This window comes from Eulemur rufifrons, chromosome 7 (genome assembly GCF_041146395.1).
Source record: "Eulemur rufifrons isolate Redbay chromosome 7, OSU_ERuf_1, whole genome shotgun sequence".
Classification (NCBI taxonomy): Eukaryota; Metazoa; Chordata; class Mammalia; order Primates; family Lemuridae; genus Eulemur; species Eulemur rufifrons.
Genome location: NC_090989.1, coordinates 4,335,013 through 4,354,510, shown reverse-complemented (window position 1 = coordinate 4,354,510; position 19,498 = coordinate 4,335,013). Strand labels below are relative to the sequence as shown.

Here is a 19,498-nt window from a genome sequence, read left to right as displayed (position 1 = left end):
GGTGGCCACGAGGAGACCCCCAGCCCGGGCAGAGCGGTCACTTCCCACGGCGGGGCCCACTCACCGCACTGGTTCTCGTCCTCCCCGCTGGGGCAGTGCGACACGCCGTCACACCAGTGAGCCGGGCTGACGCAGGTGCCGGAGGAGCCGCACTCCACCTGGGAGTCCACGCACTTGCTCCCCACTGGCAGAGGAAACGAGGGGACACCGTCAGGCTGGAGCCCACGGGAGTCTCCCCATCCACCCTCCGGCCCTGCGAACAAGCAGCAAACATTTCCCCCTTGTTTTTAATGAGGAGGAGACTTGTGTCCCTGCCCCGAGCATCTGTGCATGGACTTAGGGCCGGGTACGCTACTTCCATGGGGCCCATGGGAAGGACCCGCTCAGTGTTTGGGTTTGGACAGCACTCACATGTCCTCTCTGTCACACAGAGGTGACTTCAGGGACGCACAAATGGGCAGTGAGTCTGCCCCGTGCCGGGCTGATCAGAAGGGCACGGGCTTCGGTGACAGGAGGTAGCAGGGGAGGGGCACGCCTGGCCCCAGCAGCCACTGCTGTACCATGAGACACAGGTGACCAGGTGTGGCCCCAAGGTAGAGGAACCTGTGCTCACAGTGCCTGGTGGCACCTGGCACCCAAAGGGCAGGACAAATTCTAAATCCTTCTCCTGCGGTGTGTCAATACTACAGAAATAGGTCCAGACTCCAGCAACCCACAGATTAGGAGGGAGCACGAGAGTGACAAGAGCAACCCGGACGACAAGACTGGCCTCTGCCAAGGGCATTACTCATGCAGCACCGTAACTAAACAAAGAGAAGGAAGAGGACAGCCTTGTTCCGTGGGAGAGAAACTGCAGGGAGGGCCTTGCAGGCCTCCCCGGCCCACAGAGCCAGCCCGTGCCCCGACTCCGGGACGGCAGGAGCCGCGGCCCTGAGTGGGGCCGGCCCCTGGCACTTACAGAACTTCCAGAGCAGCCCGGCGGCCAGCGCAGCCCCCACGAGGACGGCCCCCAGGGCCACGGTGATGCACAGCGCTTTCTTGGTCCCTGGAGGAAGGAGGGGACACAGCATTTGGTCAGAGTCAGTTAGAAGTCACGCTCTCAAATGTATGCGCTACTTTTATAGTATACCATATTAAGGAATAATTATCTCATATGCACTTAAAAATGTGACTTTAATTTTAAAAACATACCCTGAGAGGTTTTACGTGTTCCATAACACTAAACTTTATGGTTTTTAGAGAACAGAAGCAGAAAGCCATGATCTGAAGCAAAGTACCCCAAAGTTAAGCTCTTTAAAAAAGTACAGCACACTAAAGAGTCTTAAAATAGGCAGATGATTAATGTGAAAAATGGGCTAAAAGAGGAAAAGTGCCTCATTTTGGTAACTACAAATATAAGCAAAATAATAATAATAATGTCCTCCAAACTATCATCACCCTGCCAGTGGTACTCAAGGCAGAAGAATAAGTTGCTTTACTCAAAGGTGTTTAACAATCCACACTGTCCCGCTCGGACAGCCACTAGCCACATGTGGCTATTTGCACTTTAATTAAAGTTAGATGGAATTAAATAAAATGGTGCAAATTCAAGTGCTCAATAGTCACATGCGGCCACTGGCTACCGTATGAGACAGCTGTAGAACCTTCCCATCTCTGCCGTAAGTTCTGCCCGACACGCTGGCAGAGGCCCTTTGGTCTGAGGGCAGAAACACTGCACCCTTCAGGGTTTAGGCACATTTCAGCTACAAATAAAGGAATGTGGAAAGGTCACCAGTTTTCTCTAGTCAAAACAGACATAGAATCGTTGGCCAAAGAGTGTAGCCAAAAGCTACATCAACGTTCGGAAGACAGCGCCAGACGCCACAGAAGGCACTTCAGAGTCAGACATCTGGCCCAGCGACACTGGGCTCAGCCCACTCCCGGCCGAGGAGGGAGAGCTTCCATGCCCGTCACCCCGGATCCCTAGCAGCCCTGTGCCCGGGAGCTCCTGGGAGCCCTCCTTGGAAGGAAGGTGGAGAGGGGGAGGGGAGAGAGGGGAGAAGGTGCTTAAATAGACCCTCCAAGGCTGCAGAGGTGGCACGACCGCCCGGTGCTGCCCACCTGTGTTCACCTGTGCTCCCGGAAGTCAACCAGGGTGAGAATCAAAGCTTCTGGAGTTGGAGAGACCAGAGCTGACCCCCTTGCTGAGGGCTCAAAGCCATGTCTCTCATTTTGTTACCACATTCTAATCATTCTACAATCCTTCTCAAACTGCAACAGACTTAAGAATTACCTGGGGAACCTGGTTCCCATCCCCAGACATTCTGATTCAGCGGGGGTCGGGCATGAATTTGCATTTCTAACAGGCTCTGAGTTGAGGCCACTGGTCTTGAGAATTGCCCAAGCACACGATTTCATCATAGCTCAGCTACAGTGACTGTGCCTTAAGGTGGCAGGCGGGAGCCGGTGCAGTTCACGGGAGAAATTCCAAATGGCCTCTTTCACCCATTACCAAGGTCATTTTCTTCGATAGGTGACTTCCCTGCGTGCCATTTTATCTAAGATAAGATAACTTGCCTTTCGGGTTAAAGATTGTTAAATCAGGCATCCTTAACTTGACATTGAGTGTGTGGCAATCTGCCCAGCTCTCGCTAGTGTGTGCAGCGGGAAGCCCCCAGCTTTATCCTTGGGGGGACAGGCATTTTGTTATCAGGACGTGGTCAGTACAGACTTCACTTGGCCCCGGTTTGCCGTGGTGACACCGAGGAGTTTAATTACAGTGTACTATTCATTTACCTTAATCATTACCCATTTAGTCTGCTATTGACTCGGTCCTACAGTGGTTTCTAGAGTCCCTATTTGCATCAGATACACTGTTACCCTTCAATTCTCCAAAGCCTAAACTTAAAGATGTGTATTCATTCCTGTTCAAATGTAAAAACTTCTGTGGCTGTTACTAAAGCAAATAGGCACATTAAGTCCAGAGAAAAGTTCCTCATACTCCTGTGGGGTACTTCTGAATCTGTGCTATCTAAACAACTTGGAAAATAGTTTCAAACATTACACTTACAAAATGTATACTTTTCTATTTATTATGCACCAATAGCATATTCTTAAAAATAATGCCAAGGCAAGTTCAATAAAATCACTAAATTATTTTTGAGCTCATGGGGCAGTTTTATAACCCAGAACCACACACGTAGGTCGTATCTTTCGCTATGAAAGCAACGGACACACGACTGTTATATTCCAGTCCAGCTGTCACCACCGGGTCTGTCCCCCTGGAAAAGCGGAAGTGAGTCGGGTGGGCCAGGGGTTCTTTCGCCCTCTTTGGTGGGAACACCACCTTTTGGAGGTGCTGACCTCGAGAGAGGACACCTCACTGTCCTTTCTCTGGGAGGCGCTCACACGCCAGGGCACCTTCACTCTCCTCACGCTGGCCGGCTTCCAGCCACCGCGGCGGACAAAGACCAGGCGTTCTCAGCCTGGGCACCACTGACATCTTGGCCCGACGGTTCTCTGTCGTGGGTCTGTCCTGCCCATTGCTGGGAGTCTAGCAGCAGCCCTAGCACCTACCCGGGAGAAGCCAGAAGCACACCTTCCCCACTCATGACAACCCGAACTGTCTCCAGACGCTGCCACATGTCCGTGTGCATCAAAGTCACCCCCAATTGAAAACCACTGGTCTCAACCTACCCACCGCCTCCAGAAGGACATCAGTGCAAAGACAGGGGCACTGGTTGGAGGCCCCAGGGAAGCAGAGAAGGAGGAGGAGAAGGGATGACGGAGGGAGGGATCAGGGCGGGGCAGGAAACTCAGGGACAGAGAGAGAGGAGGTTGCAAGGGAGGAGTGGGGCGAGAGCGCCCCCTGTGAAGGTGAGGGGCGGTGGAAGGGCAGAAACAGAGCCACGGCCCTTGTCAAGAGCAGAGAGAGGTCTGGGAGGGGCAGACGGGGCTTCACGGAGTACTGGTATTGACTGTGGCACACGGAAATCCACTTCCTTCCTAACCTTCAACTGTGTAAGTTGCATAGACAGGGATGTGTATTTCACAAAATAAAACAGAAACATTAATAAGTGGGTCCTTGGTACTGCTGTTGCCGTACTAGCTCCGCCTGGCCAGCCTTAGCACTGAAAGGAGCCTCATTCAAGTCTGGGAGGGGGTGCCAGGGGGAGGGGCCGGGGAGACAGGAGACAAATGAAATGGCAAAGAAAGGCCATGAATGAGGCAAGAAAGAGACCGGGTTGAAGGAGCAGCAAAGGCCATCCAACCTTCAGTAACCCCCCACCCCTGCTAAGGCTACCTACAGGACCGTCAAGCCCAGTGAGATGTCTCAGATACGTCTGTGCCACAACCACACCAGCCACGTCACGCATCGAACACAAAATAACATGGAGCATCTAAACATGACCCTCTGTGTTCAGGGATGTCACAACAAAGAAAGGCAGGACAGTTCATCTCTGCCCTTGGGAGCTCACCATTTATTCAGGAGGAGACCGTGACAAGCCACACAGGCAGGAAACGACACAGAGAGGCCCGTGTGGAATGCCCACGCCCAGGGGCAGAGCCGCACGGGAGGGTTAACAGAACACGGAGGTCTTGCAGAGCGGAGGCCCCGGAGAAGCCCCGGGCAGGAGGGAGACCCGGCGGCGACAGCTCTGCCCCAGCAGGAGGAGCAGGAAAAGCCGCGTGGAGACAGAGGGACAGGATCAGACCAGGACAGCTGGTGACAGCGGTGCTGGGAGCAGAGAGCCCACGTGGGGAGATAGACCCAGGAACTCAGGGCCGTGGTAGGAAACAAACACAAAGAGGGTCCTACTTGAGGTGCACACGGCTCCCGACCGGGATTTGGGCTGCGTGTGGAGGGCGGGAGTCGGATCGTTGGTTAGAACCCTCGGAGCGTACTGGGGAACCTGGGCCGGGTAGTACTGAGCCGGATACGCTGGGTAGATACTGGGAGCCACGGGGGGCTGGGGGGCGTAGAGGTTTTCCGGTTGGTAGCCATGGTTTTCGTAGTAAGGTCCAGCACCTGGTGGTGACCCCTAAACAATTGAAAACAAGACAAAGCCCATGAAACTCTTACTTACCCTAAAGGGTTAAATACCCAATCTCACATGCACTCCCACAAGACGCTGCAGCAGTACTGCAGATTCTTCTGGGGGACCTATCATTATGTCAAGTATTGAACTTATCTAGAATAAAAACTAACCAGAATTTTCAATTGTCTGTCTTCTGTTTTATTTTTTATTATTTATTCTTTGACATTTAAAAAAAAGTGGCAGATATTGGGATTTAGTAAAAAGTAAACAATAATAATAATAAATTGTGTAGAAGTCTGGGATTCGAACCAATCAAGCCAATATCCTTCACCTTTAATTCCCCTAGGCCTCTTCTTGAGAATCAAGGTGCAAAACTACAGACTAAAGATACTAGAATTTTAAAGAGAATGACAACAGCTAACGCTGCAGAACACACGTGCTGCGGGGCCTCTGTACTCACAATCTCTCTGGAACCTAACCGTAAGCCCCCGAGACTGGGACAGGTACCATTAAGGCACCCACTTTGCAGAAAAGAAACTGAGCTAAGAAATGTGCCTGGAGGAGTATTCTCTCCATGTGATTCTGCAAATTCCCTTTCTATGTCCTCTTCTCTTACAGGAGATGTACCATCATTTACTCATCATCCCTTCTTGATGACACTTCAGGGGTTTACAGCGTGGCTCTCGCCGTCCTGCCGCAGTGAACGCCCGTGCACAGCACTCGGAGTTTTGCGCGAAGGGCCTGGATCCCTGCAGCTACAGCCCTTTGAGTGGAGTTTCGGGGTCAGAGTGTACACACATACATATAAATGTGAAAGGAACTGCCCAGTGTGGCGTTTTATTCCCAGCTCCATCTTTGGGCTGGCGCCTGTCTTCTTAGAATGTCCTTCTTCCCTCCCTCGGCCTACTTGCACATTGCCTTCCCAAGGCCCACCCCCAACAGGACACTCTGGACCCCCCCCCCCCGGCCCCGTCTTCCCCTTCCTTCAAACTCCCCTCAATTGCCCCTTGTCTGGGCCTCTCTGGGAAGCCACATTTGTCCTCTTATCTGTGCCTAAAGGTCCCCATGCAAAACTTTTTCCCACTCACTAATTTCTGCCCCTGTCCCTTGCTGGCCTCAGAGATGACAGTGAGGCTGTTCTCAGAGGACAGGTATTCTGGGCAGAGGCCACTTACTCCTTAGAAGTTTAAATGGGGCTTCCAGGGAAGTGTGATTATAAAGCAACAACCAAATGCAGGCTCCAGGGTTAACCTCTGCTTAGGAACTCACTAATGCCGGCCTTCAAGAGTCCGAAGATTGTAACTCTAGGCCAGGGCAGTGGACAGAGGGAAATGGAACGTAATCTCTTATCTAAATGAGGGTACCAGAGGCTCCAAAGTCGGCATGTGCTGGGCCTCAATCTCAACCATCTAAGAACACGCCGTCCCACCCAGATGTCTCCGAGAGTCCTATGCAATAGATTTAAAATTAAAAATAGATCCGGGAAAAAATAGATATCAGTAACAAATCAAGGGAAAAACAAAGGTCTATTTTCTGAATATAGAATCTAGGAAAAATTTCAAACTCTTTACTGAACACTCTTATTTCAGGTATAAGATGAATTGGTCAGATAACAGGGGAACAAAGATAAGTGCATTTGTCCCCAAGGTGGGACGGCCCGCCCAAGGCCTCGCTAGGTCAGACTTTCCCTGGTTTATCAGGAAGCCGGGCCCCAGTGGTATCCCACGGAGGTCTCTATTCCCTGGGCCTTACTCCCTCTTACCACCACCCTGCCTCCTCTGTCCTCACACCTCGGCCCCGCCCACCCCGACCCCACCTGCAGAGCAGGACGGGAGGAGTCAAGGTGAGCATGAACATCACCCACTTGGACCCGCCAGCAATGGCTTTCGAGACTCACCCGTGCAGCTGCCACCACGTGCCAGGCCCCTGCAGCCCACAGCCCTGCACATCGCTCTGACACATGCTGACCACCACACACTGCCGGGATACCAGCCGGGGCAAGGGAAGGAAGGAAAGGCCAGGGAGGTAATAATTAACCACTTACTGAGTTCAAAGCCATCCTGATTTTATCAACAGCATCGAGTAATGGGAGGTATTTGGAACGTTCAAGATGACCTAGAAAAAAGAGTTGTAGGACTATAATATTTCCATATCAGCTAGTTTTTGAAAGATAAATCTAGAAAGAACTAGAAACCTTCTAGGTGAAGGCCACCTCTCACCAGAACACACAGCAGTGCTGCCCACTGACCTTGGCCCGACCTTCCACTCCTCTTCCCCACCCCCTCCACACTTAAGGATTCTGGGGCTGGCTGGCACCTGAGGGGTTACAGCGAGCAGGTGGGGGTGGCCAGGGACACCTGACCCAGAAGGAGGGACAGGCTCAAAGACTCGGACACCCATTGGGTGGCACCCCGGGGAGTGCCCAGGGCTCCACTGCCACTGAGCCCAGGGGTCCTACAGCCGTGAACACGGCCCTCACCAGGGGGCTGTGATTTCCCCCTCCCGGTGCTTCTGCCAACTGCCGGGCGACCTCTAAACCCATCAGGTTCGGAAGAAGCTAAGGATGGCCCAGGAGGCAAAGACCTGGGGCCAACTCCTGGCAGAGCCACCTCTAGAGGTGTCACTGGGCGAGTAACTGAACCTCGCTGAACCCTCAGGTTCCTCGTCTGAAAAATGGACGGAGCCTCAGCACCGTGTTGCTACGTGAAGGGGTACCTCCCCGCGCCAGGCACCAAGGAACGGCAGGTGCGAGCAGATCCTCCCTCCCGCGGATGTCCAGAGGCGCCGTGCGCAGCCACCCTCTGCCCAGCAGGGGGTCCAGAGCCCAGCACCAGAGACAGCTCACATTTGACTCTTCTAAGGAAGCCATATGCAACCTCCCAATTCTTAAAAATACATGTGTAAACAAAATTCCATAAAACACATCCACACCCACACTGTTTACTGCCCCAAATCCAACAGACAGAATTCAGAGCTAACCGTTTAGACTGTTTCTAAAATAGGCAGTAACGAGAAGAAAACCATGGGCCATTTTGCTTGTAGCCATTTATGAAGAGTTAACAATAATACCTAGAGATACCATCACCATGAAATGCTTTGTGGCAAAGCCCTCGTTCCGACCTCATTCTCCACTGACAAGGTTCTTCCCTTGGCCAGACCTTACCAGGCTCCTGAGCCGCCTAGGCCGTCTGGGCACTTCCTGGTAACATGCACTCATAGCAAAGAACCCTGCTAGGTCAGCTTAGCAAGAACCCCCACCCTTGATGTCTGAACACTCTCCATACCTGAGCAGGTTCCTCACCCTCCACCATCCCCCAGGGGACGTGTGACCACCTTGCCAGTCTTCAGCAAGAATCCATTAGGTCAGTTTGGCCGGAATGCCCCTCATCCTTGATGTCTTCTCTTAGTGACTACTCCACCCCCCGACCCTGTTCCTTAGTTATAAATTAGTCCCCACTTGCCCACGCCGTGTTCAGAGTTGAGCCCAGTCTCTCTCCCCGACTGCAAAATCCCATTGCCTCGGTGCCTCCACCTGCCAGGATGGCCCTGCTAACAAGTCCGCCTTACCACCTTTAACAAGTGCCCCTGAAGGATTTTTTCTTTAATACCTTCTCACGAGTAAATGAAGGGCTCTTCCCTACCGCTCTCCTCCTGGCTTGAAATGACCAAAGAATATTTTAAGAAATAGTCTTCGAGACCATCCATTTATAAGACCATGTGCCCTGGAGAAGGCTCTGGTCTTTGGAGTCGGCCAGATCAGGGTCTGAAAATTTTTCATCTATAAGAGGCAGTACACAGTAGGCGCTCAAACAGCAGCAGGTAGCACAGCACAGTCCTCTGGGACCAGGCTCAGTCCCTCACTATCTGTGCCCTGGAACAAGTTAATGTTCTGTGGCTCAGTGTCCTCATTTGCAAATGTAGATAATAGTAGCACTTACCGTGTGGGGTTGTCAGACGTTATTAAATGAGTTGGTACCAACCAAGTGCTCAGTGCCCAGCACACAGTAAGTGCTACACAAATTTTCATTAAACAAAATAATTATAAAGCTGGTAAATGTTTCACAACCTGCTGAAGGAGAAGAGATTTGTGCCTGGCAAGTGCTCCCACGCTACCGCATGAAGCCCACCAGCTCTCCAAGTCCAGCGGCGCCCAGCATGGTGGCGCCAGCTCCGGCACACGGCTGCTGCTCCATCTCCCGAGCAAAATCAGCGTCAGAACCATCGAACTAAAAGTACCCCGACAACCTGCTGTGAATCAACACGAGCATGGCTTTTTAATCCCAGGAAACCTCACTAAACAGATCACAATAAAAATTCCCCAGATCATTTATTTACTTTTCACATACAGATAAAATATAAGAACCAGGTCATGTTGATAGCTTTGAGTTGTTTTAAGATTAAAAATAAAGTCCACACCCTTCTGGGTATGAGGAAAGAAGACTGACTAACGTGCAGGTGGGAAAGATCACCATTTGAGACATATTTATAACATGTAAGCCATCTACATGGGTGTGACTGTCACATATCGACATCCCTTTCTGGTGTCCACGTTGTGAACAGAGGACGCTAGGGCTCCACATCGGCACAGTAAATCCTGCTCTCTTGTCTCTAAGCAGAAAAGGGCTCGGCACCGTCCTGAGGTTACTCCCCAAAGAGCTCTGCCTAACCGCACTCATTCTCACCCCTCTGGTTTCTCAGCTCTGCTATCTGACCAGTTGTAGGTTCGGCTGAAGTTTCAGGAAATGAAAATTTGATCCCACTGGCGGCTTTCCCAGTCCAGGAGCCCTCTGAAAGGAACGATGAATCAAAGCTCAAATCCATGCTCGCTATTCATTCTCGATCCCTCACAATGAGAGAGGAGGAAGCCAGGAAAGGGCGGAACGCCGGGAGCCACGACCATGAACTGTCCAATAAAAGCCACAGGACCCAGAGGCGATCACGGGACAGCCCTATCTCATGCAGTGATCTCACGGCCCACACCACATGAGAGCCAACAATATTAAGTGTGCCCCGATCAGCTACCATGGACTTTGGAATAGAAGACAAGAGTCGTGATGCCAGTAATTTTCTCCAGCAGAAAAGAAAAGAAGGGGGAAATGTCCCGCTCTGGCGTCGGATCTGAAAGGGGAGCGTCACTGTCCCCAGTGGGCCAGGAAATCAGATTCAGCTCCACTCATTTTCAAAACAGGCATTTCCACGCCCACACGAGATTGTAAATCTCATTAACTGGTTTCTGAAAGTAGCAAGATATAACCTGGTTGACAAGAGGCAACACTGCTTAGCGAATGTCCTTTCCTGTCATTTAAAGGACAGAGTTGATTGTTCTCCACTCTAGAAAGCCAGCCGTAATGCAGCACTTTGGGAAATCTTCCTTTCAGTGGCAAAAGAGCGAAAGTGGATGAAGCTCCGAATCTCCTCCCCCGACAGTGACAGTATCACCCACCGCAGCCTCACCGCACACGCGGCTGCCCTCCAGCTGTCCTGTCCACTCCAGGCTGCTCTTTCAGAGGCAAGCCAGCCCGAGCCACCTGCCCAGCCACCATGCACAGGATGAGGCTGTGAGATCCCATCTGCATCCCATGACAGGATGAGTTATTTCCAAAACAAGAATAGTTTCTTCTAGTTTCTTTCCTCGGGAGATCTCAGAACACACTTGCTGGATGCTTATTTTGAAAACAACCAAACCAATGTGAATGAAGTCAGGCCATAGACGCCGGTTTCAATCCAGGAGTCAGGGGTATTCCCTGTCATTGAGGCTCCGCCGACATCACCACGAACACCACACAGCCACTCCTGCTCCTTCTTGAAGTCCCCACTGTGTGCCGGGTACTGTCCAAGATTCGGAAGGTGTAAGGGTGAGCAGGCAGGCGAGGCCTCACCTTCCTCGGGTTCCGTTTTCCTTCTTCAAACTCCAGAGCAACACCGCCACCATCCACAGACACTGCCCTTCCAATGACCCCGTGATCGAGAAGAACCCCTCCTGCCAAAACCACGGCACTCAAATCACAGTATACAAGAAAATGTTCTGTCCTCCTGGGGCTATGACACACTGTTAAATGAAAGTGAAATGACAGTGGTGGATTTCAGTAACAGCTCAACATAAACGAGTATAAGACAGACAAATGGCTGACACAGTGACTGGCACAGGAATTCTACAGATAGAGAGAGAGAGAAACAGAGATGACCTCAGGAGAGGCATCGCCTACATCATTCAAGTTTCTCTCTCTGTGAATGACTCATTGTCCCAAAGAGATTACAAACTTTTTAGGGCAGGAATCAGGTCTGGTCCTCTTTTTTTTTTTTTTTTTTTAAGTCTAGCTTTGTACCATACAAAGAAAGCGTTCAAATATTTTTTGAGTTCCAAAGGCCTAATGAGTAAGATGAAATTTAACGGAGAGAGAAGGGAAACCTGTACCTGGCCAAGTCAGGACAGTGAGTGACCTCGCAGGGGTCCAGGGGCACAAAGCTGAGTGCACCGCTAAAATGACAGACAGGCAGGCAGCAGAGGTCCCCAGGCCACCACTCCTTGACACCACACACAGCCCACTGGCTGAGGTTTAAAGAACTTGCCCAAGTTGATCTGTAAAACGGGGCTAATAAAACAATAGGGCTGCTGTAAGGATTAAGTGAGAAAGTGAATTTTCTAGCATGGTGCCCAACACGTGCTGAGCTCTCAGTGTAATGAGAGCAGATAGGTTTGTCTTCCAATATCCAAGGACTGCTGTGTGGAAAAGGAATCCAATTTATTCTACGTAAATCCAAGAGAAGGCACCAGGATGCATGATCGGAACTACCAGAACCGCAGGCTTTGACTCCACTTGGGGAAACCACGTTTCTAAAAATTAGAAAGTTCAAATGTGAGCTACCTTGGAAAGTACTGAATTCATTAAACCTAAAGACATTTGTTTCGAGACTGGAAGATCATTTCTCCAGCATATTCTAGGGCAGAACTGGGCTTTAGCTCCGAGGCCAGACTTGATGATCTTTTAAAGTCAATCCCAACTCCTTATAAATGTATCATCGCCCATGAACTTGAAAATGTCACCAAACTCTCCATCATCAGAATTTCACAAAATGAGATCCAAACCCGTCGTCCCTAGAAAACTCAGTCTCCCGTGACCCCAAGGCTGTGCGGCAGTAAGGTCAGGCTCGGTCCCCTGCCAGGATGGCCCCTTGGAAAGCAAAGGCTTGAACAGGAAGGAATTTGACACTGGGTCTCACACCACAGACAGACAAGCAGTAATAAAGCCTGGGCCCAGGTTCATCTGACAATTTAGCTCTCGCTTGAAAATATTTTTCTAATGAATGTCAGCATGATCGTCACGGCCTCTCTTCTCAGTCCTGCTTGAGTGCCCCAGTTCTTCCATCTGGTCTACCCTTGCGTGAACTTCAGCCACCAGGACCACAAACCATGGTGCTATTCAAACATTCCCGCTTTCTTATCACACTCTGCACCCTTAACCCTCCAGCCCACCCGCCACTGATGCCTGGCGGCTTAACTCCAGGCACTCACCAGATGCCCAAGCTCTCACCTCACTCACCTCCAGGAAGAGCAAAATGCATGTCATTGAGTCACCTGCCCCTTGAGCTCCACTCTGTTTAGAATGCAAGTAACTGCCCACACCCCCGCAGAAAATCAGCCTCTTCCGCTGACCAGGGCGTCTCCCAGGCGTTCAGTTCCTCTCTCCTGACCACTGCCTGGTGACCAGGAAAAAACAAGTCCCAGGTAGGTCTCTGCCTCCTTGAGGAGTCTCCACTCTAGGTCATCACGCAGAGCTGCCTGTGTGATCAGTTGAACCGCTAACCGGCTGCAGACAACCCTTTGCTCCTCCCCGTGAGTCCGTGTTCCCGTCGGAACCAGGGGCTTCCTGAGCCCGCCTCCCTCGGACCCAGGCCCACTACTCCTGGGGATTGCAAGCCAGGACTCCCCAAGTCAGCCTTTAGGTCCAGGAAGGGACTGACCCACAAAGGCTGCCCCAGTGCAGACCTCAGCTCATGCTCCTGCACCCCAATCCTGAGACCACCCAATGCATCCTGGGGTACGCCAAGTGTTGGGGGGTCCCTGACAGGTGCCCTGGAAAGTAAGGAGGGGCCAGGAAGAGCAGGTGAAGGCTCAGTGACAGTAGGATGAGGGAACACCCAGAGAGTGCAAAGTGAAAGAGATCAGAGAGGGGACAGGCACCAGGGCCTGCAATGTCCCATTCCCCCACAACCAACTCCTTGCAGGGAGCACTCCTTGGCCTCCAGAGCCCTCCGGCACCCTCCCTGCCAGCAGAGCCAGTTTCCAGTTCTTCAGTAATGGACACCGACCACTCAATTGACCAGTCACCATTCCTTTCTGCCTCAGTTCTCAAGGCTTAGACCTGACAAATTGTTCCCAAACCTAGAATTTTCAGAAAGGCTTATAAAAACATTAAGATTCCTGGGCCCCAATCTCCCAGAGTCTGAAGCAGCAATGGGGACCAGGGCAAAGGTCCCCCAGGAATCCTGCCACAGATTTAGGTGGAAAAGATTTGAAAAGACCAGGAAAAGAGTTGCCTGGCTATACTCCTGGTTTAAACTTCCAGGTTGGGCCCAGAGTAGGGGTCGGCACACTAACACAAGGATGATGATGGTCTCAGGGATGCCGCACCGGTCGGTTTCACCACCTCCAGGACATCTGCACAGCGTCCCCCAGCGAGGCCAGCCCTCCGCAGGCCCCCTTGAGGAGTCCCGAGCACTCTCACCCACATCGTGCTGCTGGGGGCTGGGGGGCAGCACAGAGTCCAGGGGGCTGCGGGCAGGTGCCGGGGTCTGCCAGGCCGAGGAGAACCCGAGCCCGGCCCAGCAGCAAGCCCTTGCGAACCAGGATTCCCGGGCCTTGTTCACAGCCTCCAACTTTCCTTTTCTCCACTGGCCCTGAACACTCTACCCTCCAAGAGGAGCTGAGCGATGGAGGGAAGGGACCTGACACTCTGGGCTGATGGTCACCACAGTCCCTCCTAACCGCCTGTGTCTCCAGCTCAGAACCTAATACCGGAGCATCGACCTGTGCAGCCTGTGGTCATCCCCAGGTCACAGTGTCCTCATAACTGAGTTAAATATGCCATAAAGAGCTTGCGACGACGCCTGGCTGGAAGAAAGTGTCACATCAGTGCCTGTGGTTATTATTATGATACCAGTGAAGCCAAATTTACTCCTAAGATGAAAGTGACTTGGGATCACAGTGGAGCAGCCAGTGGGGCCAGCACCAAGCCACCAGGAGGGCTCTGCATGTGGCAACAGCACAACCTTGTTGCCAGAAGGTTGGGGGTTGGGGGCGGCAGTGAGTAAGATGGAACTTGCTGGGGACCAAACAAATGTCTAAGCTGAGAACAAAGGCCCAGCCTGCCCACCGGTTGATCATTAAAAACAAGCAGAGACGGAGGTGTCAACCGCCATCTCCAGGCAGAGGTCCCAGCCCATAAGGATGCCACCACCCCAATCCTCGTGCAGTGTGTTCCACTCGGTGGTGTCCCCAGTGGCAGCCCCTCTGTCCAGTGAGGTGTGCTGGGGGAAAGGAGGCAGGTCCCACCTTTTCTGAAGCAGCTCAGTAAAGGTGAGGGAGTCCCGAGCAACCTCCAGACTTCCTGGGGGAGCTCCCCCTCCCCCACCACCAGGCCCTCCCTTCGCCTCACTGGGGGGCAGCAGCAGCGAAGGAGCTGGGCTCCCTTATCTCCTTGTGTCCCCACGTCCCTTCCCCTGGTAAACTCTGCTGCCACACTCCCAGCCCCCGCCCCTTCTTCATGGGAGGTTGGCTCCATCCTCACTTCCTGGACAACCCTCCAGGCCAGGTCAACCACCCTCGCCTCACTTTAGGTTTTCCAAACACCTTGTAACTGGCCTTGTAGCCCTTGTAATTTTCCATCCTTCAGGTGGTTCTCCCCGCTGGGAGCTTGGTGAGCCAGGCATCACACCACGCGATCTTGGCCACAGGACCACTGCACCTGTTTACCTGGAGGGCTGCAGAGCCCCGAGGCCAAGCCCCGGGTGACCCCTCCCCACCTGGGCAGCCCAGCTATCCTTTCCGTTGCAAACAAGCCACCAGGATTCCTCCTGAGCCAGCCTGCCGCCTGTGCGTTCTGAACGGGACTTCTCCCGGCCACCGCGCTGTGTCCTGGGGCGGGGCGAACTGGGACGCTCCCTTGCCGCTCGCACTCGGCCGGGTTTCCAGCACGCCAGTGCCAGCGGCCACCCTCACCCAGGGCCTCTTGGATGTGGATGTGCAAACTTTCCGGCGCTAGGGCAGTTCTTCAGCTAGGCTTGCGCGCGAACAGAACGCCCACTGCCAGGCTGGTGCGCTCAGTCACCCAGGGTGCCACCGACCCGAGTCCGTCTGGACGGGATGCCGTGGACCGAAGCACCCAGGTGCCAGGCCTTTGCCCCAGCAGGGAGCGCGCGCCCAGCGGCCAGGCCGGGTCCTCCCAGGCCGGCTCCTGCGGGTGCCCCGTGTCCAGGCGGCCCCGGCCCTGATCGCAGCAGTGGGGTCCGGGTCACCAACACTCCCTCCCCTGGGCTGAAGAGCCGTTCGTGCCTCGCCCGCGGCCCCTACGGGAGCCTGGCCCCGCGGTCCCGGCCGCGCCGGCCGTATCGTTCCCGGCATCTGAGCGAGTTTCCAGTTTCTCCCCACCTCGGTAGGGAACCAAGAGCCGAAGGAGTTCAGGTAACACTCCGGGACTGCAGAGATTTCCCCGAAACAAAGAAACACCGACAGCCCTCCTCCTCCTTCCTCGTCCCCAAAGAGAAAAGGCGCACCCCGGGCGACAAGGTGGGGGCCGTAGAGGGCCGGCGCCCCAGGACCCGCTCCAGCTCGGGGACCCACCCCGAGAGACCCGGAGGCACCCTCTTCTCTGACCCATTGGCAAGGGACTCGCAGGGCCACCTGCCCCAGCTTGACGACGCCAACAGGGGCAGACAGGGGTCCAAGCCGCGCGCCCCAGTGTCCCCACCGTGCAGCCCCCTCCGGCCCCTCGGAGGGCGGGTTGCCGCTCGGCCCGGGCGGACGCACCTGCGGCGCTCACGCTCCTCGCTTCGGCTTCGCCTCCAGCCACCCACGCCCGGAGCGGGGCCGGGACTTGGGTCGTTCCCAGTCGCCCAGGTCCACCTCCCAAGCCCGGAACCGCGCCCGGGCCCCGGGAGCAGGTCGCGCGCTGCTCACCTGCAGCTCCCGCCCCGCCTTCCTCTCCGCCTCCCGGGCCTCCCGCGGCGCTCGCGTCTCCTCGGCTGGCGCCCGAGTCCCCGACCTTCCTGGCTCTCGCTTTTATCTCAGGAGGCGGCGTCCGGGTGCCCAGGGTGACACCCCCACACGCGGGTCCCCGGTCACCTCGGGAGCGGGGAGGGGACGGGCCGGAGCGGCTGTCCGCGGGGGCGGGGGCGGGTCCGGAGGGGGCGGTGGGAGCGGGGGGAGGAGTTTCCCCAGGGCTAGCCCGGGACGCGGCGGGACCCGGAGGGGACTCCTGGGCACTTCCCACGTCTGGCCCCAGCGGGCAGTTTAAGGTTGCGGAGGAACACGTCTCCCTCCCCACGTCCCCGGACCCCTGGGGTCTCCGACGCTGCCCTGTCCGAGTTTGAAGGAGGGGGATTCCGGGGGGCGCTAATCCAGTCCCGGGTGAACCCCTGGAGCTGCTGCCTCACGAACTCCCTCAGGTGGCGGGGCGCGTGGCGGGGGGAGGGGCAATGCGGCCTCTGTGCAAGGACCCAGGAGTCGGCCTCAGGGGACCGCTGGCCGAAGCACAAGCGGCGCCGAGGACCCGCCCCAGTCGCCCCAGTGGACACGGTTCCCCAGAGGGGCCCGAGGTCTCCTCGCACCACGGGCCGGGCGGGGAAGGGGGGTGAGGACGCGGTGGGACACACCTCGGCCCAGCAGACGCAGCTTTTCCGGGGACTTCAGAGGCTTTTTCAATATTTGCAACCGTGGGGATTCAGGATATACCACCCTGAAATTTGGCTATGGGAGACCAGAGTATGTCACCCCAAAATAGTCCTCTTTGGCAATTTGCTTATTTGGAACTGGTCGTTTTGAGAAACTGCAGACACAGGTGTAGCTCGGAACCGCGGCCCTTTGTGAAGGAAATTTACATCTCTAAAGGAAATGTAAATTTGGTAAATTCCTCTGTACCGGGGAGGAAGCTGTTCTGGGCAACTTTCATCCCCGCAGAAACTTTCATCTGCTAACAAGGCAGACTTTCCTCCCCTCGCCCTCTCATAATGTGCCTCCACGCCCCCCACCCCCGACCTCTATTCCATTCTGTAGCTCAGTCACGTGGCTGCTGCTTTAAGTCTCCCCTGAGTGTGCCAGTTAAAATGGTTTTACACCTGTGAATCTGTCTTATGTCAATTTAATTCACAGACCAGCCAAAGACTCTAGAAAGGTGAACGGAAGCATATTTTTTCCTCCCATACACAATATGTAAAGGAACACAATTTGCTTTAAAATAAGGTGGGAGCAGAAAAAAGCCAAGAATTCAGTCCAAATCACGCTGCCTGGGCTCCACATTCCCTGCCTGGGCAGCTCTCCCTGGGGGCTGGACTTTCCTAGTAAGTCCTTCCCTCCCGCCCCCTCCCCTGGCTCCTTTTCTGGTCTGCTCTTAGCATCCACAACAGGGATTGTCCCCAAAACACCCACCTCTGCCCATCTCCCATCCTGCCCTGCGCCCCAGGCTGTCCCCAGTGGAAGACTCTGGAAGACAGTCTCCAGCACGTAGGGCAGATCTAGTTGTGTTCTGGTGGCAACTCACCTACTTGTGTCCTGACAGTGTGTTTGGTGCCTGCAGAAGTGACCCCTAATATCCAGCTACATGGCAGGTGCTGTGTGCTGACCACCAGCTCCCTTGTGGTGTCACTCACCTGACACTCGCTTTCCCCTTGGCGTCGGTAGGCAGGCTTCTCCAGAGAAGCAGAACCAGCAGGGGATATACGTATATATGTCCAGAGGGATACATTGTGAGGAATTGGCTCACACCACTGTGGACGCTGAGAAGCCCCACAGCCTGATGTCCCCAAGGAGAATGGTGCTGCAGTTCAAACGCCCGAAAGCCCGAGAGCCAGAGAGCTGATGGTGTAGATTCCAGTCTAGACCTCAAGGCTGAGACCAGGCATGCCAAGGGCAGGAGAGGATTGAAGTCTAGCTCACACAGTCAGAGAGTGAATTCAACCTTCTTCCACCTTTTTATTTTTTTCAGGCTCTCAACAGATTGCTCACTTTGGGGAGGGCCATCTGGGGTACTCAGTTCACCTGTTCTGATGCTAGTCTCTTCCAGAAACACCTCACAGACACATTCAGAAATAATGGTTAACCCACTATCCGGGCAGCCCATGGCCCAGTCAACATGACACATAAAATTAAGCACCACAAGTCTACCCCATGTCAGCTCGGCACCCACCCACGTCTTCTCAAACCGTGTTTAATCTCCAAATAAAGACGATAGCAAGATTATCACTCAGCCTAACATGTTACAACTATCCTCATACAGCCAAAAATGCACTAATGCCTTCCCCAGGAGAGGAAGAAAGTCCTTGAGTGATGTTTACCCTTCTCCTTGACATCCTATAACTTAAATACAGTGATGTAAAATTAACAAAACTTAATACAATGAATACAATGATATAAAGTCAATACACCCTATACCACATAGTAAGGGAATAAGAGAGGAAATAAAACAAACATATACACGGTACACACACACACACACACACACACAGATGCACACACAAATGTATTCAGAAGAAAACAAGGAGAAAATACTCAGGACGACTGCAGTCTTTATTTAGCTATTTGCCTGGGCATAGCTGGTATTTATAACCAGCCTCTTCCAGTAACCACTCTGCACCCCCTTTGCCTTCAATAAGCATCTCAGCTGATCACAGCTGTTTACCTGGTGGCGTACCCAAACCTTCATTCCTCAAGCGTCTGGGCCATTAGTAGTCCTGCTTGGATTGTGCTGTTGGAGTGTCCCACTGATGTTAACCACAAGCCTGGCAAAACTAGGAGATTCCCTATGTTACGGCTATACCCTTCCTTACCTCTGCAGTAGAGTGGTAGTCTAGTTTCCTCTCGATGGTCCGGATCAATTACCCCAGCCAACGGCACAACTCTCTTCTTTGCCTGTTGATTCAGAGGCATGCGGAGCTCAAAGTGGCCAGGTGGTAGTCTTAAGTTATAGTTTAATGGAATTGTTACGTCCTTTGGCGGAAGCATTTCTCCTTTTGGAATCAAGACCTTTAGGCCAGCAGAGCATAACGTTGCAGGAACAGGAAGCAGACGTTTTGCTAGTGGGTCGCTAGGGGTGACGGTGAGTGGTGCCACTCCCATTTCCACCCCTTGATTCCTGGACCCATAAATCCTGGCCATGGAAGCACAGCACTGTATACAGGATGCCGATTCAGAGTACATACAGCCTTTTGCAGAACTTGTCCTGCCCTGCAAGGTGTGGCTGCCTGGCTGGCACTGTAATGGCATCTTC

The 19,498-nt window shown here is 53.6% G+C and overlaps 1 protein-coding gene across 3 annotated transcripts in view; it reads right to left on the bottom strand.

Annotated features, from left to right (window-relative positions):
• Nucleotides 1-16,244, bottom strand: part of TMPRSS2 (transmembrane serine protease 2) — a 36,741-nt gene extending 20,497 nt beyond the window's left edge. The window contains exons 1-5 of one of the 3 annotated variants that reach the window (XM_069472266.1): nt 16,195-16,244; nt 7,063-7,133; nt 4,799-5,021; nt 959-1,045; nt 65-184 (exon numbers count right to left, since the gene is read on the bottom strand). In XM_069472266.1, coding sequence (XP_069328367.1) covers nt 65-184; nt 959-1,045; nt 4,799-5,021; nt 7,063-7,077 — 445 coding nt within the window. In that variant the 5' untranslated portion in view covers nt 7,078-7,133; nt 16,195-16,244. Of the gene's footprint in view, nt 1-64; nt 185-958; nt 1,046-4,798; nt 5,022-7,062; nt 7,134-16,044; nt 16,067-16,194 lie in introns of those variants that run through there. The other 2 variants (XM_069472267.1, XM_069472265.1) reach the window with 2 other exon arrangements.
• Between the last annotated feature and the right edge of the window lie 3,254 nt (nt 16,245-19,498).